General features: G+C 37.5%; 2 protein-coding genes and 1 long non-coding RNA gene across 3 annotated transcripts in view; 1 reads left to right on the top strand and 2 right to left on the bottom strand.

Moving 5' to 3' along the window:
* Nucleotides 1-27408, bottom strand: part of LOC134760014 (olfactory receptor 4N4C-like) — an 89524-nt gene extending 62116 nt beyond the window's left edge. The window contains 2 exon segments of the mRNA XM_063715404.1: nucleotides 14749-14838; nucleotides 27325-27408. Coding sequence (XP_063571474.1) covers nucleotides 14749-14805 — 57 coding nt within the window. The 5' untranslated portion in view covers nucleotides 14806-14838; nucleotides 27325-27408.
* Nucleotides 1393-13164, bottom strand: LOC134760017 (uncharacterized). The gene is made up of 2 exons (XR_010136928.1): nucleotides 12851-13164; nucleotides 1393-2626 (listed from the first exon to the last, which is right to left on the bottom strand). It is a non-coding gene; the product is annotated as an uncharacterized LOC134760017 (long non-coding RNA).
* Nucleotides 17654-18680, top strand: LOC134760015 (olfactory receptor 11H12-like). Its single transcript, XM_063715405.1, is given in 2 exon segments — nucleotides 17654-18011; nucleotides 18014-18680. Coding segments are annotated over 2 exon segments (975 nt in total). The 5' UTR covers nucleotides 17654-17668; the 3' UTR covers nucleotides 18646-18680.
* Nucleotides 27409-27995: the final 587 nt, after the last annotated feature.

Here is a 27995-nt window from a genome sequence, read left to right as displayed (position 1 = left end):
TTTGTCTCCTGTACCTGACCTTCTCAGCATTCACTCAAAGAGCGAGTGGGAAGTATATAACATGTGAGTCACCCAGTTTTTTTGCAAAAATCATAGAAAATGTTTTCTTCTTGTCTTTGAGAAAACTAAAAATATATCTCAGAATGAAATGCTGGCAAAGAATGAAGCAAAACTTGTGTATCATCAGCAACACAATATTTTAAATGTTGATTTGGGAATGTTAGTATAGGTGGGGGGATATTTTAATAAATACTTGAATAAAAAAAAAAGAATGAAGCTGAAAAATATAAGTTTTTCTTCTTGTTTCCCTGAATTCTGGAAGATATTTTTCAATTATGGTTCTTATCCCTTTAAAATAGGAATAGCCATATATACAAAAAGAATAGTATTTCAAGTGAAGATGTATATTAACTGATGAATTGCTGGAGAAGGGTATATTTTGGTAATTTTTGTTACTTGATGAGCAGAAGAAATATGGCATATTTCTCTTTCCAGCAATATTTTCTTTCTCAAGCCCAAATACTGATTTTTAGTTCCATTATGTTAATCAGACTTGGTATTACACAAATTAGTTATTATTTAAGAAACAAAAATCTTCAGCTCATATGACTTTTTCTTGTTTTTGTTGTTATTTGGGCTAGAAGTTAAGTGGAGAGTAATCAGGGGAAGAGTTTCATGTTTCAGATTTGCCTAGATAGGAAAGGCCTCAGAGAACCACCACAGTGAGATGCAAAATAACACCAAAGGTCAAAGGAAGAAAAAGGAACATGTGGAAGAAATCGATGAATAAAAAAACACGGAAACTTTCATAATATAAACTTTATCTGCCTTTCTTATTTTCCTGCAGCTGACTTGACCATGGTTAACAAATAACAAGCAAGTTGAACTTGGCCACTGTCACGCAGACCAGCTGTTCTCCCTAAGGTCAATGTCATAATGGGCATATGAAGTTCATACATTCACCTGGAAGCGTATAAAAATATTTAGTCAGAGCAATTTAAGGGCCAAAGTATGGCACACTTCCTCACAGCATATAGTGTATCCAGCTGCCTAAAAATAAAAGAATGTATTTTTTATGCTAAACATTGGTACAGATACATGAAACAGCATAAAAGACCACATATATCCTCTAATGAAAGAGTTCTTTCTTATTTCCACTTTAAAACACTACAAGTAACCTGGAGTAGCTGAAATTGAAAGTAAGTATTAATTTGTGCTTTGGCATGGCACTATATTGAGAAAGAGTATTTTTAAATATCTTGGTTTTGTATTTTATTTTTATATCACTAATATTAATAATGAATCAGGTATTCATAGTACTGTTGAAAGAACTTCATACCCAGATAAATATAGTATCAATAATGCAGGTAAACAGAAGAAAGAGTAGACTCATTGTATATAGGTAATTTATTGGAATCACAAAACTTTGCACTCCCAGTTTCAAGTCTAGTGTTCTTAGCAAGAAAAAAAAACTCTCCATAATTCGTATTTTCCCTCCTTTCTATTGTTGTGATTTATTAAAATAAATACGTTTAGGAATTGAGTCATGAAAGTCACAGTTTTGTTGTTTAAACAAAAGTCTAATTGTTTACCACTTTATAATACACATGATAAAGAATTTTGGTTGTTTCCAAGAAGGAACAGCATGCTCCATTTCATGTTTCAATTACCTCTGCCATCTCCATGTCTTCCAGACTAATGAATGTGTCCAGCATGGAAACTATCAATTTTGTTAGCTACTTTATCCTCATGGGCTTTCCCTCAAGCCCAGAAATGCAACTCCTGTACTTCGGTCTCTTCTCAGTAGCCTGTACTCTCACCCTGATGGGAAATGCAGCCATTGTCTGTGCTGTGTGGTGGGACCAGCACCTTCACACTCCCACGTGCACCCTCTTGGGAAATTTCTCTCTCCTGGAAATATGTTATGTTACTACAACTGTTCCTAAAATGCTGGCCAACTTCCTCTCCACAAGCAAGTCCATCTCATTCATGAGTTGTTTTGCACAGTTCCACTTCGTCTTCTCTTTGGGGTATGATGAGGGCTTCTTCCTTTGCATCATGGCCTTTGACAGGTATCTTGCCATCTGCCACCCTCTACATTATCCATACATCATGATGAAACAAGTATGCACTGGCCTCATCATCTTTGCATGGTCATGTGGTTTTGTAATCTTCCTAACTCCAGTTATTCTCATTTCACAGCTATCCTACTGTGGCCCAAATATTATCAACCATTTTGTTTGTGATCCTGTCCCATTGATGATGCTGTCCTGTTCTGAAGACATCATCACTCAGCTCGTTTACTCCACATTCAATTCTATCTTCATGATCGGCACCTTTCTCTTTATCCTTTGTTCCTATGCTCTGGTGATTCTGGCTGTAATATGGATGCCCTCAGAGGCTGGCAAACAAAAGGCTTTCTCCACTTGTGCTTCTCATTTGGCAGTTGTCACCTTGTTGTATGGCTCCATCGTGGTGACGTATGTTAGTCCTGGATCAGGACACCCAGTAAAAATGCAAAAAATCATTACCTTTTTCTATTCTGTGATAACACCTCTCTGCAATCCTCTAATATATAGTCTCAGGAACAAAGAGATGAAAAATTCTCTGAGGAAAATCTTCAGGACTGGAAAAGATGTTAATAAAATATAATAAAATAAAATATAAAAAAGAGACTTAACTAGACATGAATATTTGTCTACAGATTTATTATTTTATTTAAGAACTGCTATAATAATGAGCCATTAACATCTTAAACACCACTCACCACAATCTGCATTACTGTGGTCTTATTTAAGAATGTTTCAACAGTGAATTAGATTTTGCATTGAAGTGAATAATAAGTGTGTAAAATTCTATGTCTATGCTAATCAGAACCTGTATATGTAATTCCACTTTTTAAAAAGAATAAAGACGTCTGTTTTGTATTACTGAGCTAAAGCAATTGATAACACATGTGACAGATATCATAGACTGCTCTCACAATTAACACTATAATCCAGTCATTATCCACTAGGAGATACTGGCTGAAAAAGAGCCAAGTTTTAAGAAGTCCAGCTTGTCAAAATGTAGCAAGTGGTCTTTACATTATGTAAATAGGCCAATAGCCTTAGTTTGATATTCAGTGTTTTTTCAGAGAGTACACAACCAAGAATTAGGAATTTAAAGCGGATTCATTACCTGGAATATAGTGCAGCAAAGACCTAAACAAAAAGGCGAGCATTACTCAGGATATAGCTTGCTTTGTTGTAAACCCAGTTTAAATACAGGATTTGGTATCATAATTAACTTAGTATTAATACTGTGTGACTTATTTGAGTACTGCTGGGCAGTACTAAAATAAAATTCTTAAAATCCATTTTATAAAATATTTGACTAATATCTTGCTTTAATTTTGACTTTTGTTTTGTTCTATGGCCATTTTTTCAAATACAACTCTCAAAAACTTCATGAAAAGGAATCACAATATGAAATGTAATTTACAGAATTTTAATTTGTAAGCCCTCATAGCTATTTGCTCCACAAAATGAGGTGCAACTGCAAGTAGTTTTTGTGTCATAAAGAAGCTGAGTTGAGAATATTTTCTGGGTTTGAAAGGCAGGATTTATGTGAGTTCTGGGGAAAAGAGGGGTTGTTTTATTATACTTCACATGTGAAATGTAAATTAAATAGCTAAATACTTGCCTGAAAAACTCTTTTATATAGGAAGAAAATACAATTTAGAACTTCATTCAAACTGGCTTCAACGGTGGGCTCTCTTTAAAGTGCTGATAAATTTAACACTGAGTTTCACCTGTGCATGCCAGTTTTGTTTACCTTTCTTAATTATATGAGAAGAAATCACAGAAATTCTTAATAAAATAGAATCTCAACTGTTATAAATATGCAGAGTGCCCATATTTGTAATTATCTTCAAGTTGATCATTAACCAATCTTATCTTACCAATATTAAATTCTATCTCATATGGAGCTTGCTGGCACTTGATAGAAAGAATTGAAAACTATTTGATACAGTAAAAAGCATTTCCGTAAGATACAAACATGCCTTCATTGTGACAATATCTCTTCCTCAGTTCATACCTATGGCTTCACGGTATTTCACACAACCAGCTAATAAAGGAAGAAAGAGCCTCAGGCTTGGCTCACAAATGGATTGTCTGAATCTACACTTAGACAAGATAAAAACTGACTAATGCTGCAGCTTAACGCCTCTCCAGGGTAGCCATAGAATGCAGTGGTGAGGAAATCCTCGTAAACTGATGATTTGGTGGCAATATACTTAGTTGTCCACTTTGAATGTTGGCAGAAATAGCTTGCTATGCAAAATAGATAAGGATATGTGTAGAATAATGATCGTTGTAAAAAAGCTTCACTAAGCAAAGCCCCCCAAAATACAGAAAAATTAGATTTAATGAAATTTGAGGTGGAGACCTATGTATGGGCCTATGAGAATAAGCACAAAGTATGCAGATCTTTGTTTCTCAACTCTGTGCCCATTAGAGAGTACCCTCCAGAGTGGAGGCACTCAACAGCTAGGTGAAAAGAATGAGTCATCTAAAAATGTCAGTCAGCTCTGATTTCATTCACCTCAGAGCTTATAAAAGGGAATATAAAGAAAGTTGTATAAATGGAAAATATGCACGAGCCAAAAAATACAGGCATTATCTTACCAAGGTTGGTGACAAATCACTGAGCCACTGAAGATGCAGCCTCAATGAGAAACCAACGCTAAGCCCTCAATATGGCACCAATCTTTGAGAAAACCAGCCAGCAATGGGTGAAAAATTGATTACATCAAATTCCTTTTACTTCGGAGGGTGCAAAGTGACATGAAGGAGTATAGTCAATCTCTACTTCTTCATTTCATATTCACTCCCCAACCCCCTGTGATCTTGCTTTCTGTCTCCTCTGCTCGACTAAAACTTCTTTTCATCATGTTTCTGTAGAGGATTAACAATAATCATCATAAGGGTATTTTATCTTAGGTACAAGAAAGTATAGTAACTCAAATAGATTTTCCAATCTACCATTATTTTCATTAGTCAACATTATCTTAGCCAGAGAAGATGTGAACTCTACATTTTGTAATTCTACATGTTTGAGTTTGAAAACCTTTGCTATAGACTGGGAATAAGTTGTTCTTGGATCAGTTGCTTGGGATGCAGCAAAAGCAGTGTTAAGAGAAAAGTTTATAGCACTTAACAATTACCTCAAAAAGTTAGATATATCTCAAATTAATGACCTAGCATCCAACAAGATAGCTAGAAAAACTAAAACAAAGCTAGCAGAAAAAAAAATAACTAAAACCAGAGCAGACCTGAATGAAATAGACAAGAAAATTAATACCAAGAATCAATGAAACCAAAAGTTGATTCCTTAAAAGGACAAACAAGATTGATGGGATGCCAGCTACAGTAACAGAGAGAGAGAGAAAATTCAAATAATCACATTAAGAAATGACAAAGGTGACATTACAAATGATCCGAGAAATACAGAATATCCTCCAAGACTATTAGGAACAACTCTATGAACACAAACTACTAAATCTAGAGGAAATGGACAAATTTCTGGAAACAACCTCCCAAGACTGAATCTGGGAGAAATTAAAACCCTAAAAGACCAATATTAAGGTCCAAAATAGAAGCAGCAATAAAAATCTACCGACCAAAAAAGTCCTAGACCAGATGGTTTCACAGGCAAATTCTACCAGACATACAAAGAAGAGCTAGTACCAATTCTACCGAAACTATTCCCAAAAATGAGGAGAATGGACTCCTCCCTAACTCATTCTGTGAAACCAGCATCTCTTTGATACCAAAACCTGGCAAGTGAAAGTTTATAGCTACAAGTGCCTACACCAAAAAAGTAGAAAAATTTCAAATAACCTAGCGATGTATCTTTAAAAACTAAAAAAGCAAAAGCAAGCAAACCCAAATTATTAGAAGAAAATAAATAATAAAGATCAGAGTAGTAATAAATGAAATGGAAACAAAGCATACAATACAGAAGATCAACAAAGTGAAAAGTTTGTTTTTTGAAAAGATAAACAAAATCAACAAAACTTTACCTAAGAGAAAAACGGAAAAGACCCAAATAAATAAAATTAAGACATAAAACCAATTCTGCAGAAATTAAAAGGATCGCTTGCAATCATATGCCAATAAACCGGAAAATCCAGAGAAAATAGATAAATTCTTAGATACATACAACCTACCAAGTTTGAGCCATGAAGAAGTCCAAAACCCGAACAAACCAATAATAAGTAATGAGATCAAAGCCGTAATAAAAAGTCTCCCAGCAAAGAAAATCCCAGGACGTGGTGGCTTCTCTGCTGATTTTTACCAAATATCTATAGAAGAATTAATACCAACACTACTCAAACTATTCCAAAAAATATAGGAACATAGAATTCATCCAAATTCATTCTATTAGGCCAGTATTACTCTGATACAAAACCAGAAAGAGATGTATCAACAGAAGAAAGACACAGACCAATATCCCTGATGAACACTGATGCAAAAATCCTCAACCAAATACTAACAAACTAAATCCAACAGCACATTAAAAATTTAATTCACCATGATCAAGTGAGTTTTATTCGAGAAATGCTAGGATGATTCAACATATGCAAATCAATAAATGTGGTTCATCACTTAAAGTTAAAAACAAAAACCATAGGATCATTTCAATTGATGTTGAAAAGACAATCATAAAATAGGAGAAAATATTTGTAAACTATCCATCTGACAAGGGATTAATAACGAGAATATATAAGGAGCTCCAACAACTCTATAGGAAAAATCTGATCATCCAATTTAAAAATGGGCAAAACATCTTGCTCAAAGGAAGACATATAAATGGCAAACAGGCATGTGAAAAAGTGCTCAACATCATTGATCATTAGAGAAATGCAAACCAAAACTACAAGATGAATCATCTAACCCTAGTTAAGATGGCTTATATCCAAAAGACAGGCAGTAAGAAATACTGGCTAGGATATGGAGAAAAGGGAACCCACTGTTGGTGGAAATGTAAATTAGTACAATCACTATGGAGAACAGTTTGGAGGTTTCTCAAAAAAAACAAAAACAGAGGTACCATATGACCCAGCAATGCCATTGGTAGGTATATACACAAAAGAAAGGAAATCAGGATATCTGAGAAATACCTGCACTCCCATGCATATTGCAGCACTATTCACAATAGCCATGATTTGGAAGCAACCTGTGTGTCCATGAACAGATGAATAAATAAAGAAAATGTGGTTCATATACACAATGGAGTAATATATAGCCATGAAAAAGAATGAGATCCTGTTATTTGCAACAACATGGATAGGACTGGAGGTTATTATGTTAAATAAAATAAGTCAGGGACAGAAAGACAAATTTTCCACGTTCTCACTTATTTGTGGGAGCTAAAACTTAAAATAACTGGATTCATGGAGATAGAGAATAGAATAATGGTTACCAGAGACTGGGAATAACAGTAGGGTTAAGGGGAGGAATGGATAATGGGTATAAAAATACAGTTAGATAGAATAAATAAGATCTAGTATTTGATAGCACAACAAGGTGACTATAGCCAAACATAATTTATAGTACATTTAAAAATAACTAAAAGAGCATAATTGCATTGTTTGTAACACAAAGAAAGGGTAAATGTTTGAAGTGATGGATATCCTATTTACCGTGATGTAATTATTATACATCGTATGCCTGTAGCAAAATATCTCATGTACCCCATAAACATATACAGTCACTGTGTACCCATAAAAATTTAAAACGGAAAACATAAGATAAACAACCTGATATTAAAACTCAAGTGACTAATAAAAGAACAAACTAAACCCAAAGTCAGCAGAAGGAAAGAACTAACAAGGATCAGAATAGAAATAAACAAAATAGAGACTAAAACTACAATAGAAAAGAACTCAATGTAGTAAAGAGTGTTTTTTCAGAAGGATAAACAAACCAAGAAACCTTTAGCCAGACCAAGGAAAAAAGAGAAAGGACTCAAATATTAATACAATCAAAAGTGAAAGGGAGACATTACAACTGATCCATAGAAATATAAAAGCTCATAAGGAAAAAAAGCTCATAAAAGAGTACTATGAACAATTGTACAGTAACAAATTGAATGAAGTAGAAGAAATAAATAAATTTGAAGATACATGCAAGATACCAAGACTGAATCATGAAGAAAAAGTAAGTATGAACAGACCAAAAATGAGTAAGAAGACTGAATTGTAATAAAGTCTCCCATCAAAGAAAAGCCCAGAATAGCTTTACTGTTGTATTCTACCAAACATTTAAATAATTAGCAATCCTCAAACTCTTCCAAAAAAAATCTAAGAGGAAGCAATACTTCACTTCCAAACTTTTTTTACATGGCCAACGTTACTCTGATACCAAAGCCAGACAAGAACAAGAAAAAGAAAAGAAAAGAAAAATTACAGGCCAATATCCCTGATGAACATAGATGCAAGAATCCTCAATCAAATACTAGCACACTGAATTCAACAGCATATTAAAAAGATAACTTACCATGCTCAAGTGGATTTACCCCAAGGATACAAGGTGGATCAATATACATAAATCTATAAATGTGATATACAACATTAACAAAACGAAGCCCAAAAATTATATAATCATCTAATTAGATGCAGAAATAGCATTTGAGAAATTCAACATTGTTTCATGAAAAGATTCTCAACAGAGTTTGTTTAGAAGAAATATACTTCAACACAATAAAGACCATGTATTACAAGCCTACAGCTCACACTATACTCAATGTACCCTCCAAATCTCAGGCTGAATTGTGATTCCCAATGTCAGAGGCGGTGCCTGGTGGGAGGTGTCTGTGTTATGGAGGTGAATCCCTCATGGGATGGTGATGGTATCCAACCCAACCCTCAGGAATGGGTTTGTATTTTACCCATAGTAGAGTTACCATCAGATCTGCTGGTTAAAAAGAGTATGGGACAACCTCCTCCCCACCTTGCTCCCTCTCTTGCTATGTGACACACAGGCTCCCCCTTTGCTTTCTTCAATGAGTAAAAGCTTCCTTAGAGTTCAGAAGCTAAGCAGATGCTGATGCCATGCTTGTACTGGCTGCAGGACCATGAGCCAAATAAACCTCTTTTGTTTATAAATTACTCAGTCTCAGCTGTCCCTTTATAGCAATGTAAAATGGACTAACATAAATGTTATTGGTGATTTATGTAATGGCCATTTTAAGGGTGTGGTGGGGGGAAGCCAAATTTAAATAGATTGGAGATTAGAAAGACATGAGGAAAAGATGCAGATTCCTTACTGTCTCTCAAGTATGGCAGGCATGCTCCTGCCTTGTGGCCCCTACACATGCCATCTCCTCTGCCTGGAATGCTCTTTTCCTAGATATTTATATTTCTTTCCCCCACACTCCCTTCAAATCTTTGACCAAATATCGCCTTTTCAGTGAGGCCTTTCCTGACTAGCTATTGAAAGTTCCACCCAGGGGAATTGAGAGATATTGGTCATAAGCTACAATGTTTCATCTAAACAGGATGAATAAGTTCTGGAGATCTTCTGTACAGCACAGTGACTGTAGTTAATAGTCATGTGTTATACCACTGTCCCTAAATATCTGCAATATCTGGGGGGCAATTGGTTCCAGGACTCCCCAAGGACACCAAAATCCTGGGATGTTCAAGCCCCTTATATAAAATGATATCATTTTATATTTGCATGTAACCTATGCATATTCTTCCATACACTTTAAATCATATACAGATTACTTATAATGCTAATTAAATATAAATGTTATATAAATAGTTGTTATACTGTATTTTTTAATTTGTATTGCTTTTATTGTATTTTTTGTGGGTTTTTTTGTCCTAATATTTTCTATCCAGTTGGTTGAATGCCTGAATGTGGAACTCATGGAAACATAGGGCCAAAAGTATACTTGAAATTGTAGAAGAGATTTTAAATATTCTCACACAATAAAATGAAAGTATGTGGAAGTGATAAATATGTTAGTTTGAATTAATCATTTCACCATGTATACATATCAAAAAATCATCTTGTATGCCACAAATATATACAGTTTTTAAAATATAAAATAAAAAATATTCAATCACCTATTATAAAGCAAGCACATATTGAACAAGTGTCAAGTTAACCTCATATACTGGATAATGATTCCATGGAAAGTAGCCTTGCTTAATTGGGAAAAGACCCAAGTGACAGAGTAGCTCCCTATGGAAAATTGTAACTGGTTTAAATGACAGCTTAAACTCCAGAATGTCTCACCAAACAGTCAAATATATCTCTGTTCATAAGTACATTGCTCAATGAATTGTTATCAACTGATACTCCTGTGTAAAGGTACCTAGTTCAAGAAACTGAACGTTATCAGCATCCCAAAATCCCAACCTTTTCATTGAGGCTTTCCCTAACTACCTATTGAAAATTGCGCCCAGGGGATATGGGGAGACATTTGTCAAAGGGTACAATGTTTCAGCTAAAAAGGATGAATAAGTTCTGGATATCTACTGTACACCATTAACCTTAAGAGAGATCTCAAAAAGGAAAAGAACTCACAAAAAAAATTGCTGTAAAGGATACACATGAAAGGCGCAGAAGGGAGGTGGAGGGAGTACAGAGAGCTGTGGGCTGAGTCTGAGCCTCAAGGCTTTTTCAGCATAAGACACCACAAAGACTGTTGACAAGCAACCCTGTGCCCCATTTACTAAGCTTAGGCAATTCACTTTATGTATCAAAATTTTATCACTACCCAACACTGATTTAAGGATTCAACACTCTGACTTGAGAAAACCTAAAGTACAAAAAGTTACCTCAAAGGTGAGTGAGACTCTCTAAGGAGCTCAAATATATGTCTTCAATGTGTTCTAATTGCAAATTACTTACAATTTGGCACAACATATTGGGAGAGAGGAGTAGTGGAATGGTAAAAATCAAACCTAACCTCAAAATATTGTAAATTTTGGCTCTAAGATCATTCTCAATGACCCAATATGTGCAGTGAGGCTCTTCTCTTCCTCCTCCATGTTACAGATGGAAACACGAAAGACTAAGCCATTCACATTACCCCAGGGAAGGCAGAGGGAAAGGGCAGTCCAGGTGTCCTGAACTGTACTGCTCACAGGGGAGGCCTGGCCCACCACTAAATCTGGATACTTCCAAACCTATCCTTAGATGAAAACTATATCTGGGGACCATTTTGAGAGGTGACAGCGTGCTGGCAGTCCTCACAGCCCTCGCTCGCTCTCGGCGCCTCCTCTCCCTGGGCTCCCACTTTGGCGGCACTTGAGGAGCCCTTCAGCCCACCGCTGCACTGTGGGAACCCCTTTCTGGGCTGGCCAAGGCCGGAGCCCACTCCCTCAGCTTGCAGGGAGGTGTGGAGGGAGAGGCGCGAGCGGGAACCGGGGCTGCGTGCCGCGCTTGCGGGCCAGCTGGAGTTCCGGGTGGGCGTGGGCTTGGCGGGCCCCGCGCTAGGAGCAGCCGCCGGCCCTGCTGGCCCCGGGCAGTGAGGGACTTAGCCCCCGGGCCAGCGGCTGCGGAGGGTGTAGTGGGTCCCCCAGCAGTGCCAGCCCACCGGCGCTGCTATTTCTCGCCGGGCCTTAGCTGCCTTCCCGCGGGGCAGGCCTCCGGACTGCAGCCCGCTATGCCTGAGCCTTCCCCCCGCCTCCGTGGGTTCCTGTGCAGCCGGAGCCTACCTGACGAGCACCGCCCCCTGCTCCACGGTGCCTAGTCCCATCCACCGCCCAAGGGCTGAGGAGTGCGGGCGCACGGCGCAGGGCTGGCAGGCAGATCCACCTGCAGCTCCTGTGCGGGATCCACTGGGTGAAGCCAGCTGGGCTCCTGATTCTGGTGGGGAGGTGGAGAGTCTTTATGTCTAGCTCAGGGATTGTAAACGCACCAATCAGCACCCTGTGTCTAGCTCAGGGTTTGTGAGTGCACCAATCGACACGCCGTATCTAGCTGCTCTGGTGGGGCCTTGGAGAATCTTTATGTCTAGCTCAGGGATTGTAAATACACCAATCGGCACTCTGTATCTAGCTCAAGGTTTATAAACACACCAATCAGCCCCTGTGTTTAGCTCAGGGTTTGTGAGTGCACCGACACTCTTTATCTAGCTGCTCTGGTGGGGCCTTGGAGAACCTTTGTGTGGATACTCTATCTAACTAATCTGATGGGGACGTGGAGAACATTTGTATCTAGCTCAGGGATTGTAATAGCACCAATCAGCACCCTGTCAAAACAGACCACTGGGCTCTACCAATCAGCAGGACGTGAGTGGGGCCAGATAAGAGAATAAAAGCAGGCTGCCCGAGCCAGCAGTGGCAACCCACTCAGGTCCCCTTCCACACTGTGGAAGCTTTGTTCTTTCGCTCTTTGCAATAAATCTGGCTACTGCTCACTCTTTGGGTCCACACTGCTTTTATGAGCTGTAACACTCACCGTGAAGATTTGCAGCTTCACTCCTGAAGCCAGCGAGACCACGAACCCACCAGAAGGAATAAACTCCGAACACATCTGAACATCAGAAGGAACAAACTCCAGACGCGCCACCTTAAGAGCTGTAACACTCACCGCGAGGGTCCGCGGCTTCATTCTTGAAGTCAGTGAGACCAAGAACCCACCAATTCCGGACACAATTTCATTTCAGTTGGTTTTGGGTCCTACTTTCTGCCCAGTGGTCAAACCCAGAAACCCAGTCAAGACCTAGTTTCAATGAGTGGCTCTGAGCTTAGCTAATTAATGGCTTTCTGGCCCAAAAAAGTCTTCTTGTTTTTGTTTGGTTAATTAATTGTTTACTGTTGCACTAAAATACTTTGTCTTACCTGACATGAGCGAGCTCAGGATTATCTTGGCACATTTGGTTATGTGGTTTGAGCCCTTCCAGAGTGTTACTGTCTACTAGCTACCCATTAAAATTTAACAAGGCAGAAGACAATGAGCTTGCTAGAGATGTCACAGAGCCTTTGTTACCATGGCAATAATTATTGGACCAGATCACAGAAAAGGAAGTAAGAGACAAGAAAGAGAAAGGTGCAGGAAAAGCTGAAGCATAATAGTTTTTCAAAACAGTCTCTAAACTTATAATGGAGTAATGTGTTTAAACTTGTGGAGAAAACTACTTTATGAGAAAGGCTGGTTTTCCAACATCCTCTTAAAGAGATATGGTTTTGGTTTTATGGAATAATGGGTTCTAAGCTAGATTTCAACTTTTTTTTTTTTTTAGACGGAGTCTTGCACTGTCACCAGGCTGGAGTGCAGTGGCGCGACTTCGGCTCACTGCAATCTCCGCCTCCCAGGTTCAAACGATTCTCCTTGCCTCAGCCTCCCAAGTAGCTGAGATTACAGGCACCCACCACCATGCCTGGCTAGTTTGTTTTGTATTTTTAGTAGAGACCAGGTTTCACTATGTTGGCCAGGCAGGTCTCGAACTCCTGACCTCATGATCCACCCGCCTTGGCCTGCCAAAGTGCTGGGATTACAGGTCTGAGCCACCGTGCTCGGCCTACATTTCATCTTAAAATAAAAGTAGACGAATCGGGATTAATTTGGAAGCACACTGACTATTATAATACCAAGCAGTTCATATGAAGACAGATAGCCATTAAAACGGCAGAAATTCAACAAAATTTTTAGTAGATGATTGTGTCAGTGAGAAATAGTTTTGATGTGCAGTATGAAACCCCAAATATTCCAGGGGCTCCTGCAATGTGTAAACTTGGAGTATCCTTGACTTAGAACTGAAAGAACAGCAGGATTGGAGGTAGGAGAAAGAAAGAACCTAGTGATCTAGGTAATGTCACTTTGGATAACATTTACTCTAAACTGCTCCCAGCATCAGTGAGTAGAGCTTGGGGGGAGTGAGTGTGTATTTCAAAGCCCAGGGCTTTGGTCAGTGTGAATGAGACAATGAGGATTATCCTGCCCTCTTGTGCTTCTGAGCCAACATGCCAGGGCTTAAAGAGGAGAGGAAAGAAATGAAGAAGTCACAGAGTGCCTGATTGAAGAAGCAAAGTGCAGAAACACATCTTCCTCCCTCCTCCCTATAGAAGTCAACCTCCCCCTAGACTGCCCATCACTATCAGCATGGGATGGTAGTATATTTACTTAATAGCTAAAAGTGAATAGAGCTTAAAGTTTAGCCCTTAGGTGGGATTTTGCCGACATAGACTTCATAGGACTTTTTTCCTAGCAGAGTGGCCTGTTGCACTGTGAGCTTCTTGTGTCAAAGGTTAATTAATCTTATCTCTCTGGAGTCTATTCAAATGCATGTTCATTTAACCAGGCTGTTTATGAAGTATAGTGGTTTAGTGACAAGATTATTTAAGAAAAAAGCCCCAAAGATAACTTATATTGCTGACCAGAGTAAATTAAAGGTGTAAACATTTAATAATACCTAGAAGCCATACTCAGAATAGGTATAATTTTTACTAGTTATTCTAATCTTTTGAAAGAAACATCACAGTTAGAAATGAAAAAGGCCATGTTATCACTGACCCCACAGAAATAAAAAATAACCATCAGAAACTACTACAAACACCTCTATGCACGCAAACTAGAAAACCTATAAGAGATGGGTAAATTCCTGGACACACCAATAATGTGCTCCAAAATTGCATCAGTAATAAATAGCCTACCAACAAAAAAATGTATATTTTAAAAAGCTCAAGACTAGATGGATTCACAGCTGAATTCTACCAGATACGCAAAGAAGAGCCAGTACCATTTTTGCTGAAATTATTCCAAAAAACTGAGGAGGAGGGACCCCTGTCCAACTCATTCTATGAGGCCGGCATCATCCTGGTACCAAAACCTGGTAAAGACACAAAAACAAAACAAAAAAAACTTCAACCCAATATCATGCATGAATATTGATATAAGGCAGCTTGTGATTAACATCATGACAAAGACACAAAGATGGCAAAATAAAAATGCAAGGATGGGGCCGGGAGCAGGGGCTCACACCTGTAATCCCAGCACTTTGGGAGGCTAAGGCAGGTGGATGACAAGGTCAAGAGACAGAGACCATCCTGGCCAATGTGAAACCCCGTTTCTACTAAAAATACAAAAATTAGCTGGGCATGGTGGTGCATGCCTGTATTCCCAGCTACTCAGGAGGCTGAAGCAGGAGAATTGTTTGAACCCAGGAGGTGGAGGTTGCAGTGAGCTGAGATCACGCCACTGCATCCAGCCTGGTGACAGAGGGAGACTCCATCTTCAAAAAAAAAAAAAAAAAAAAAAAAGCAAGGATGGAAAAGGTGCTTTGGTTAGGGGAAGAGGGGAAAACATTCTGGGAAAAAAATGTCTTTTGAACTGGACCTTGAAAGAGGATTTGTACAGGTGTAGATGGAGATAAATAGAATTCCAAATACAGAAAATGATCACAAAGAAGAGAACATGGGAAACTGAAGCTATTCGGAGAATGAAATGCTGCCTACTGTCTAATTTGTCTGTAAAAGAGAGTAGGGAAAGATAACACCAGGAAAGTCATTTGAAGTCAATTTGTGGAGAACTTGGGAATTTGAAATCATTGACGGCTTTTGAGCAGACAAGATCAAAGCTATGTTTTAGGAGTTTCTAAGTATTATGACTCAGTGATAATAAAGGTCTGAATAAACATTTTCCTCCATAGTCTCTCAAAGTGGAAGTTTCCTTTTAGACAGATGTGTGTGGTCCTAGGGCATATATCCCTGATTCTTCAACTACTTCACAGCACTTGGTATGAGCATTCACTCACATATGAGTGTTTAGTTACACTATGTTGGCCCCTAAATGCCATAAAGTAAAAATAGAAGGGACACTAATAAATAAAAGTAAATACTTCTCTCATATTAATTGGGAAGTCACATGTTCCTCTGAAGTATTTTTGTTAATTAACTTAAATGTTGCTACTTCTTATACTTTTTTCTCATATCTAAAGGATTCTGGCAAAAAAGTGCCATCCTTCTAAAAGTTATTTCTAAATTCTGTAAGTTTTTATTCAATGAGTGACAATGTTGGAACCTCAGTATTTTCCTCACTGGGCTGTATATCCTCCAACATATGCACAGTAACACTTGAAATGTTCCTAAACATTATGTCAGAACTTCTGGTAACATTTTGTGTCTTATTTCTCCTTAGACTGTGTCTTCCAGAAGATTTTTTGGAATCTGTCTGGTGGGCAAGCTCTTTGTAAATAATGATGCCTTAGAATAGTTGTCATTAGTCTTTACTGATTCTTCAGAGAATATGTAATCATTAACTTTTTAAAGATTCATCTTGGAAGATAACTTTCCTAATGCTATAGAGGCTACATCCCAGGAGAATGTGAGTTTTATAAAATGCATTTTTAATTTTGGGGCTACAATAAAACTCTATCTAGCTGGAGGCAGAATATGGTTTATAAAATAAATCATTTAGAGATTTGGTTCATGTCAAAACGATGATGGCTTCACATTTTGAGCACTGCTGAGAATCATGACACTCATGTGTCAATCCCTTTTCATTCCATAATTTCTTAATGTTGGTTAATGATTCTGGTTGGAAGCCTATTAAAGAGACATATATTACTAAAAGAAGCACAAACATAAGTTCTAACTAGCCATACCAAAAGACTTCCCAGAGCACTGGTGTAGAGAGCAAGTTGGAAGAAAAACTTTTGAAAATTTGTGTTTCTGCTCAAAATGTCCTCTTGACATCTAGGACTCACATCCCTCCATATTTCTGAGGAAAAGAAAAGTTTTTTTTCAGGTAACTCAAATCCCTAATATATTTTTATAAGAGTGTAGGAGGAAGGAAGTTTACCTATAACAAAATGAAGTGTTTGATTTCTGTCATTTGGTAAAAATTTTCCATTTTACAAAAAGCATATAAGGAAAATCAATCTCAAAATTTTATGAAATACCTTCAAAAATAAAGTTTAATGTCTAGATCTTTGCAAACTTCTGTACATAATGACTAAATCAATATTATATTGATTTTATCAATATAATAATCACTATATCAGTTTCTGAAATTAAGGTAAAAGATTAATCAGAAACTTAAATAAAGCCTTTGCTTTCTACAGAAAACATTGCAGCTTTACAATATTAATATTAAAAGTCGATATTGGTAAGTAACATTAGATAATCACTTAAGCTAACAACAGCAGCAATAAAAATTCACAGATAATGGCTTTAACGTGATTGCTACCAATTTATTTTAAAATATGTACATTTCCTTTGCATATGTAATTAATGTTAAGTAATATGTTTAGCTGAAATGTAAATGGTCAAAACTTTCTTTACTGAGTCTATTGCACTATAAGTTGGGTTTGCAGTAAAAAACTAACACATTTGTGTCTTCTCAAAGTACTAACTTTGAGTTGTATGCTGTCCAGAAACTATATTAAATCATTTCTGTCCCAAAATAATGACCTTACAAAGGGAATTTAACTTTACCTAGTTCTATCATGATTGCATATTAAGGAGAGACTTAGAAGCTGGCGGAAGATTGTTTTTGTTCAATCAGCTACCTACTAAGCCCAAAACTCATATACTGTATAGCCAAGAAAAAGTAAACTACATTCTCTTCCTAATTATTCTTTTGAAAAATGACTTCATGTTCATTGTCTTCTCTTCATTCTTAAAAAAGGAACTCATTTTGTGAAAGAGTCCTGATGGATAATGTGTCTCTCGACCTTGCAGGTCTCTGGCCCAATGAATGTCTCTGAGCCAAATTCCAGCTTTGCTTTTGTAAATGAATGTATACTCCAAGGTTTCTCTTGTGAGTGGACAATTCAGATCTTCCTCTTCTCACTCTTCACTACAACATATGCACTGACCATAACAGGGAATGGAGCCATTGCTTGGTCCCTGTGGTGTGACTGGCGACTTCACACTCCCATGCACATGTTCCTGGGAAATTTCTCCTTTTTAGAGATATGGTATGTCTCTTCTACAGTTCCCAAGATGTCGGTCAACTTCCTTTCAGAGAAAAAAACCATCTCCTTTGCTGGATGTTTTCTCCAATTTATTTCTTCTTCTCTTTGGGTACATCTGAATGCTTGCTTTTGACTGTGATGGCCTTTGATCGGTACCTTGCTATCTGCCGTCCCTTGCACTATCCTAATATCATGACTGGGCATCTGTGTGCCAAATTGGTCATACTGTGCTGGGTTTGTGGATTTCTGTGGTTCCTGATCCCCATTGTCCTCATCTCTCAGATGCCCTTCTGTCGTCCAAACAGTATTGACCATGTTGTGTGTGACCCAGGGCCACTACTTGCATTGGCTTGTGTCTCTGCCCCAAGAATCCAACTGTTTTGCTACACTCTAAGCTCATTAGTTATTTTTGGTAACTTCCTCTTTATTATTGGATCCTATACTCTTCTCCTGAAAGCTGTGTTAGGCATGCCTTCAAGCACTGGGAGACACAAGGCCTTCTCTACCTGTGGGTCTCACTTGGCTGCGGTATCACTGTTCTATGACTCTCTTATGGTCATGTATGTGAGCCCAGGACTCGGACATTCTACGGGGATGCAGAAAATCGAAACTTTGTTCTATGCTGTGGTGAGCCCACTCTTCAATCCCCTTATCTATAGCCTCCACAATAAGATAAAGGCAGCCCTGAAGAAAGTTCTGGGGAGTTCCAACATAATCTAAGGCATATTAGATTATTCCTCCATGATCAGATCTGTACAGTCTAACAAAGAGAAATCAGAATTATATAGTTATTTAAATCTGAACAATATGGACCTAGTGATATTGACTATATCAGACTATGAAATTAAACACCTGTTGGGCCCCTTACAAATTAAAGTTGCCAAATTATATAGATAAATGGAAGCGTGTGGTTTCCCTTTGGCACCTAGACTGAGTATTAACTGAGGAATACACATATTTGGGTGTTTTCTGGATGGTTTCCATCTGATTCATCTGTGATAAAAATTCTTTATGTTCTATTTGACTTAAATTTATTGTTCTGAGATTGACAAAATTATAGCTATGTCATTTTGTTTGGTTGGTTGTAAATAAAAGAAAAAAATATATATTTTCTGATTGTGATTCTTATCATATTTGGCTTTATTATTTTGGTGACATGGTCATTACTAATACATAAGCCCTTATAAGCAATTTTTCAACATTTTTGTAGGATAATAAAATATTCTAGCCTAATGACATCCAAATATTACCTCCTTCTAAGCCCCTAAGGGGCAGATTCTAATTCCATCTATAATAATATCAGTCAAAATATTCAGAAATGCATTGTTCTAAATGCCTAATATTTTTACCCTAAATAAGGTATCACCAAAAACATGATGGGTCAATTTATTGAGTTTTAGATAATGGAATATCTCCCCTAAAAATTGGACAGAGCAATGGTGTATTTGTGGATACACTATTTAAGTTCAAAAAATAAAATAAAATCAATGGCAGTTGATTGTCATTTGTTGCTAAAAGAATGTGAAAATAACATGAAGGAAAAATTTTAAAGGAAAAAAGCATTTATAATTCAATTGCTCTAATGTATCTATTTTTGTTAATATGTCTGTTTCATGTGATTTAATGTTGAACTCACTCCCATTTATAGCAAGTTTTATAATTATCATTCATAGAAAGCATAATATTTTCTTGAACTAACATGCCGTGAATTGTGAATTTTTATGTGGTGAGATGAACATTGTCCTAGAGGAAGGGCCTTCCTTCCAAGAAGCTAAGAGCTGACTAGTAAAAGGGAATTTTCAGAAGGGATATTAGGAGAAAAATGAATGCCTCTACTACACAAGAATGACTTCTCACAGAATTTGTACTGCGGCATTCTGGGGTAAGGTTACTGAACACTCCAACATCTTCCTTCCTTCTACCACCAATCTTTTTGTTGAATATCACAGATATCCCATTTTTTGTTATAAAATTATATCTCAATAAAATCTCCATAAAGATTTGCCTTGATAATATTTTGCAAACCTAAATTAGGACTCATCATCCAATCCAAAACAGACTGTCCCAGAAAATACAGAATATAAGAATATGATGTGTGTGCAACAATTTTCCTTACAGATTTTTTGTCTTAGAACAGTTTATTGGGAAAGAGATCATTATTCAGTTCAAAAGGTAAGAATGCATTTGTGAATGGGGGCCTGTACATTCCAGGTAGAACAATTATTTGCTCCTTTGATGTAAGACAGTATCAAGCTTTTACTCAATCTTATTAGAACTCTGCAGTATCTCTCACTTGTATAGCCACTGAGGATCTTTCCTGTTTCTTTACTCCTTTCCAGGGTATATGACTTTTAAGTAACCTGAGTTCTGACCAGCAAACGGACTCAAGAACAGGTAGTCAAGGCAGGCAATATTTCCACCACAGTTTCAGAACTCCCTACTTTGTATTACTAAGTTAATACATTTGTGCAGCCACTACCTTTGCAAAGGTTTCTTCTTACAACCTCAAATACTATGACTGGTTCACAACCTTTTCCATAGTGCTAAATTATTTTACCAAACACTGCATATATACTATATTTTTTCAAAGCCAAACTGTATCCCAAAGAGAGAGAAGGAGAGAGAAAGAATAGCAGTAAAAATACAGTGTTATTTCAGGTTGATATTTAAAAATCATTGTGCTGGTTAATGGTTTCCTTGGGGGAAATGACAATTGAAAGTCGGTATTTTCTACTTTCAAATACAAGTCATGGTGTTTATTAGCTGCCTTTAAATGCTCGTTAAGCTGAACAAACTTTGACTCTACCCTCAATTACGACTAATTCCCTCACAAAGCAAAATTTATTTGTACAACCAAGCATTATGTACATTCAAGATTACTAGAAAACTTAGGACATAAGGCGCAAGTGTGACAATATTATGAGAAAAGAGTGTGTATTAGTTTAACAGGTTTACATATGCAAATTCACCACCACAGGGTTTGTTCTCTTGGCAACATTGAAAATAATAATAATTAACATTTTAAGGCACCTATTTTGTGTCAGGCAATATTCCAAGTCTTTTCTATGTATTATTTTATTTCCTACTTATGAAACCCAAAGAAATCAGGTTGGTATTACTGTATCTCTAATTTTTGAAGAATGAAACAGGCAGAAAAGGTAACTTGCCTAGTTGGAGATGGCATCTGATCTCAGGCAGGCTAACAATGGAGCCCACAGTTTTTACTACTATCTGGGGAAAGGACCAACACTATAGAATGAAATAGATTGGATCAAATCTAAGTCACTGATTGTGTGAGCTTATGCAAATTATTTGACCTTTCTGCCTAGATTTGTTTAGACTGTAAAATAGATCTAATGATAATCCTTTTGTCAGACAGTGGATTTGATTAATAAATGAGGTAAATCAAAGTAGGATCTTACACATAGTATTCATGGAATCTATTTCTGTTAATATTATTAATGTCTTTCATTTGTAGAGCTCTTCAGCATTTCCCAAACACTTTTACATAGTTGTTCAGTTCATCCTCACAAATTCTGTCACACAGTTAAGGTAGACATTCCCATACTCATTTCATCGATGAGATTCAAAGAAATCAAGTATACTGTCCAAGGTCACCCATAGTAAGTGAAGGAGCCAGTTCTTCTGACTTCAAGTTCAATAAGAATTCTCCTGTACAGTACATCCTATTCTGGGAAATGTGGCTAAGTCCTGTGTAGCTAACTTCAGAACTGTATGGCCGTGCAAGCCAAAGAGCTGGATTTACCCCAGCAATAAATACTGTAGAGAAGAAATGAGTGAAGTAGAAGAACTAAGGGATTTCTTTCCAGTAGTCTTAAGGTAATAACTACTCAAATTATACAAATATTTATGTAAAACATATTTCACGTGCAAAATATGTCACTGAGTGAAAATGGCAGATCATCAAACAATATTATTATATAATCTTACACAAACATGTAGTCATCGGATTATGTGTAACTAAAATTCGTTGTTTCCTCTTTTATGCTAATATTTTTATTTCCTAATTTTCCCATGACAAATATGCATTTTTCATCCAATTTACAAATGACACGGAGTTAAGAAAAAATTAGTGTATACAAATGGATGTATAATTTAAAGCAATGCTTTTAGACACACCACTTACCCACGCTTCCCTTCTACTTTGTGTGTAAGGAAAGGATAATGCTACTGTCTTTGGTAAGCTTTTACCATGTCTTTACAGAGCTTCTCAAGTACTTTTCCACGTGGGGTCACATTGTGGAGAGGAGTTAATTTGGCACCCTAGTCCTTCTATTTCACTCAGAACCAGCTCCTTCTGCAAAGGAGAGAGTGGTCCTTGGTAGCAAACCCTGGCCTTGTGGTTTTCATTCTAGATGCTTAGAACAACAACAACAACAACAACAACAAAAGACAGAGAGAGAGAGAGAGTGGAGGAACATGTCATACAATCAAATGAATCTTTGCAAACAAGAACTTTACCCGGGGACCTCCCATCTACAGTTGTACACATCTCTCCCCCCGAGCTCCCTGCTTACTATTAATACAAGAAACAACTTTAATTAAAAGAGAGCTTGAATTGCTATGTTTTGGATACCTACCTTTTTTTTTTATTATACTTTAAGTTTTAGGGTACATGTGCACAACATGCAGGTTTGTTACATATATATACATGTGCCATGTTTGTGTGCTGCACCCATTAACTCGTCGTTTAGCATTAGTATCTCCTAATGCTATCTCTCCCCTCTCCCCCAACCCCACAAGAGGCCCTGGTGTGTGATGTTCCCCCTCCTGTGTCCATGTGTTCTCATTGCTCAATTCCTACCTATGAGTGAGAACATGTGGTGTTTGGTTTTTTGTCCTTGTGATAGTTTGCTGAGAATGATGGTTTCCAGCTTCATCCATGTTCCCATTTAAGAATTGGGAACAATTCTTAAAAATCAATGTTTCTCTCTCAAAGTCAGGTTAAGGAGTAGACATTGCCTGATTACTATTAAATCCTACTAAGATTCTACCAGATAGTAGAAAATATTGTAATACAAATTGAAAACCATCTTTATTCCTGTCATTTATCCATTTATACAACATGTATTTGTTGAGAACCATGGTGCACTGGGATGTGTGGTACTAATCAGGGATACATGGTGACCTAAACTAGACCTGGAACACTCTTCTGGAGTTTACAATCTAGTATAAATCCTAAGCCCTGAATAAAATAGCCAGGTAAATAAATGCCAAATTAATCATTCAGTAAGTGTTATAAAGGAAAGGTACATTAAGGCCTAACATGATTCAATGGAGATGGCGCAGGGAACTCTCTGTCACTCTTCATACCATAAAAGGCTTCTTGAGAGAGGAGTGCTCGAGTTGAGACCCCAGAAAAATGAATAACATACTTTAGGTAAAGGGAGACGGGGGTGAAAAGTAGATTTCAGGCACAGAGAACAGAATATTACATGATTTCATCTCCCTTTTTGAAACAGTAACTCTGGCCACGGTAGTGAAGAGTTTAGAGAAGGACAACGGCAAATGTGAAACTAATTATGAGGCAAGTACATTTGTTTTTGTTTTTTGTGTGTGTATTTTTGCAAGACAGGATGAATTTTTTTCTATTTTTAAAATAAATAAATTTATCTTTGTTCTTTGGAAGACCTCTAGTAAAGAATAAAAGTCATGACATATTAATCCTTAAAATTGTTATAGTTGCTCAAAAAAGAAACTCAAAAACTAAAATTGGATCCAATCAACCCAGATAAAACACTGATAATTATGAAACTTTCGCTCAAAATACAGTGATAAGTGCAGAAAAGCAGCGACTATTTAATCATGCCCACCAACAACGTGCAGTGTCCTCCAAGGGCCAAACACACTCCAGGTGGTGGCCATGGGTGGAGGAGAAGAGGACTGGGGTTTTCTGTGGGGTGATGACAGTGTTTTGGAGCTCGAAAGAGGTGGTGGTTGCACAACACTGTGAATGTGCTAAATGAGGCAAGTATATTTGAAAAAGATGGTGGCGGTCAACCTCTGCAGGTAGAGGTGGTGGTAGAAATGGAAGGAAATGCATATTATTACATATTTGGGAAGTAAAATGTGTTTAAAGATTTGAAATGGAGGTGGAAGGTTAGGAAGATGGTCACAGATACCTTGCCATGGTGCCTCACCCTAATACTTCAGTGCATGCCAGCCTGACTTCCAGAATTCACCTCTGCATTTCCTTACCTGAGGGCTTTCTCTGATCACAGAAGCCACTTTTGCTGTCCCTGCTGCAGGTTGGGCATGCTGAGGGATCAATGCCTCTAGGAGACAGTCCATAACTAATGACTATCAGAAACCGTTATACAAATACCCTTTACCTCTCAGCATGTTTCTGAGATGAGTTTTCTACACTGGCTCTCAGAGTTATTCCAAGTTTAATCCACAGTTATCCATTCTGGTAACTGCTTCATAGTTCACTCTTTATCAGGGTCTTTGCCCCACTTCCCAGTTCTCCTACCAGAGATTCTGATACCTACCAAATGAATCACCTGCAGGTGAATCTTAGTCTCCGGATCTCCTTTCAGGATAGCACTATAGTCAGATGAATGGGAATCCATTCTCTTAGAAATGTAAGAAGAGAATGTGGTTTGGGAAAGTTCATTAGATCAGTTTTGGAGTTGAGTTTGAGGTGCCCCTGAAACACTGAAGTAAAACTATCACCCAGGAGTCAAATATTAATACCATGTAGCAGTTGTCACCTGGAATTCCGAGGATGCAGTTTGTATTAGCAATTTGATATACTCATTGGCAAATAAGTAATAACCAAAGCTTCGGAGAAGAAAATGACCTAGAGGATAGTATAGCATTGAAAGATGTGAAGGCCTAGAACTCAGCCTCACAGAGCTTCAGAATTTAATGGCCAAATAAAGGAAAAGAAGCCCACAAATTAAATAGAGGAGTTGTACCCAGAAAGGTGGGAATTTTCTGGGCAATCAGGTGGGAAAGTAGAATACAGTTGACACTGAAGCCAAAGGAAAAAACGTGTTGGAACAGCAGTGCTGAATTCTGCTGAGAAGAGATATATCTTGAAAAAATAAAATGTCCATAAGACTTAGAGACATGAATGCTATTGGTGATTTCTGCAATGGCCATTGCAGGGTTATGATGGGGAGGGAACCATATTTAAATATATTGAATATGAGGCGGGCATGAGGAAGAGATGAGGCTTTCTTGCTGTGTGTTAAGCATGCCAGCCATCCCCCTGCCTCGTGGCACCTATACATACCATCTCCTCTGCCTGGAACACTCTCTCGCTAGATATTTATATTTCTTGCCCCAACACTTCCTTCAGGTCTTTTCTCAAATATCACCTTTTCAATGAGGCCTTCCCTGACTAGCTATTGAAAATTACACCCAGTGGGGCTGGGGAGATATTGGTTAAAGAGTTCAAAGTCTCAGCTAAACAAGATCAATAAGATCTGGAGATGTACTGTATAGCATGGTGACTGTAATTAATAATAACATATTGTTCAGTTGTCTCTTTATATCTAGGGGAGACTAGTTCCAGGTCACCCTGGAAACAACAAAATCAGCAGATGCTCAACCGCCTCATGTAAAATGGCGCAGTATTTGCATATAACTTACACACATCCTTCCACGTAGTTTAAATAATTTCTACATTTCTTATAGTAGCTAAGACAGTGTAAATGCTACGTAAATAGTTGTTATACTATATTATATTTGAATTATTTTTTGTCATATTGTTATTTTTATTTTTTTCTAAATATTTTCCATCTGTGATTGATTGAATCTGCAGATGCGGAACCACATGAATCTGCAGATGCGGAACCACAGATACTAAGGGCCAAAAAAATACTTGAAAATTGCTAAGAGAGTTGATCTTAAATGTTCTCACAACAATAAAATGGCAAGCATGTGAGGTGACAGATATGTTAATTAGTTTGATTTACTCACTTTGCAATGTATACATATATCAAAATATCACGTTGTATACCATAAATATATACAGTGTTTTGCAATTAAATCTAATTAAGCTGAGGGAAAAATGTACACCTGCCACCTGCCACCTCCAACACACACTTCCTATTGACCTGATCCTTCTAATTTTTCTCCATCTTTACTCATCGCCCCCCCAGCATGCCACATAGTTTATTTACCCCTGTCTTCCCCCATTAGAATATGACTTCCACAAGTCAGGAATTTTTATCCATTTTGTTCACTGCTGTATTCATGAGTATTTAGAGTAGTGTCTGGAATGTTAACGATTATTATTGTTGAATTAACTAATCAGTTATTAATATTTTAAAAATATAAATAATATAAACGTGTATATATTACATTTTGCATTTAAATGCCATTAGAGCCCAACTATAAATATAAGTACAGATGCAAGGGGAAACAAATGGTTTTATCCTCATATTCTTTTTGCCAATATGTTTTCCCACATTTCTCTACAATAAACTTCTACACTTTTACAATATTGAGAGTAAATATTTCTTAAGAACAATTAACCTTAAGAGAGAGCTCGAAAAAATAAATAATTCACAAATAATTGCTGTGAAGGCTACGCATGGAAAGGGCAGAAGGGAGGTGGAGGGAGTGCAGAGACCTGTGGGCTGAGTCTGAGCCTCAAGGCTTTTTCAGCATGAAACTCAGCAAAGAGAGTTGTTAAAAAGGCCTGCCTCCCACCGCCCCTGCTGTTCACTAAGCTTAGGCAATCAAAGTGTACCAGTGTTTTTTCACTGCCCAGCATATACTGATTTAAGGACTCAACACTCTGACTTGACAAAACCTAAAATATGAAGTTACCTCAAAGGCGGGTGAGATTCTAAGGAGGCTTAAATATATAGTCCTCAATTAATTCTCACCTCAACTTACAATCTGATACAACATATTAGGAGACAGGAACAGCACAGTGGTAAAAGTCAAACCTCACCTCAAAAGATCATAAATTATTGCTGTCAGATTAGTATTAACTGACACAATATGTACAGTGAGTATCTTCTCTTCCTCCTCCCAAATTACAGAAGAGAACGTGAAAGACTAGGAGCCATACACATTAGGGAAAGCAGAGTGAAAGGGCAGTCCAGGTGTCCTGAACTGCACCACTCACAGAGGGGGCCTCTCCCACAACCAGCCAGGTTATTTCAACCTATTCTTACCTGACAAAAAGGATCTGGGGGCCTTCGCTCCACTGTAGGTAGGCAATTTTATTCTAACTGGTTTTGGGTGCTAGTTTTCTGCCCAGTGGTCAAATTCAGAAACCCATTCAGGACCTAGGTCTCCACCTGGAGCTCTTAGGTTAGCTAATTAATGGCTACTTGGTCCTCAAGGAAGGGTTTGTTGTTTTTGTTTGCTTGTTTGATTGGCTGTTTGCCATTGCATTAAAATTCTTTGTCTTACCCAGCAATTGATGAGTTCAAGCCTATCCTGGCACATTTGGTGATGTGGCCTGAGCCCTCCCAGAGTGTTACTGACTGAGACCAGCTACTAACTAAAGTTTAGTGAAGAGAAGACAATGAGCTTGCTGGAATGTCACAGAGGCTTGGTTGCCATGGTAGTGATTGACAGATGAGATCACAGAGAAGGGTGTAAGAGAAAAGAAAGAAAAACATGCAGAAAAAGCTGAAGCATAATATTATAGTAATTATATATATATACACACACACATATATATATACATATATACACACATATATATACATATATACGTACATATATTTTATATATATATATACTGTCTAAACTTACAGTGGGGTAATATGCTGAAACTTGAGGGGAAAACTATTTTTTGAGAAAGACTGACTTTCCACCATCTTCTTGGAGAGTTGTGGTTTCATGGAAGAATGGTGTCTGAGCTACATTTTGTCTTATTCTAAAAGTAAGAGGAATGGGACTGATCTGGAAGCACATAGATTACTACCAATATTAATACCAGACTATTGTAATACCAATTTATAAAAGGAAGCTAGGTATCCATTAAAATGACAGAAAATCAACATGTATTTTTTGTAACAGATCATTGAGTTGGATGTGAAATGGTTTAAAGCTTTAACTATTGCAGGGGCTCCTGC

The sequence above is a fragment of the Pongo abelii genome, chromosome 15 (assembly GCF_028885655.2).
Source record: "Pongo abelii isolate AG06213 chromosome 15, NHGRI_mPonAbe1-v2.0_pri, whole genome shotgun sequence".
Lineage (NCBI taxonomy): Eukaryota > Metazoa > Chordata > Mammalia > Primates > Hominidae > Pongo > Pongo abelii.
Note: the sequence above shows the minus strand (reverse complement) of the source record. Positions and strands in the feature narration are given on the sequence as shown.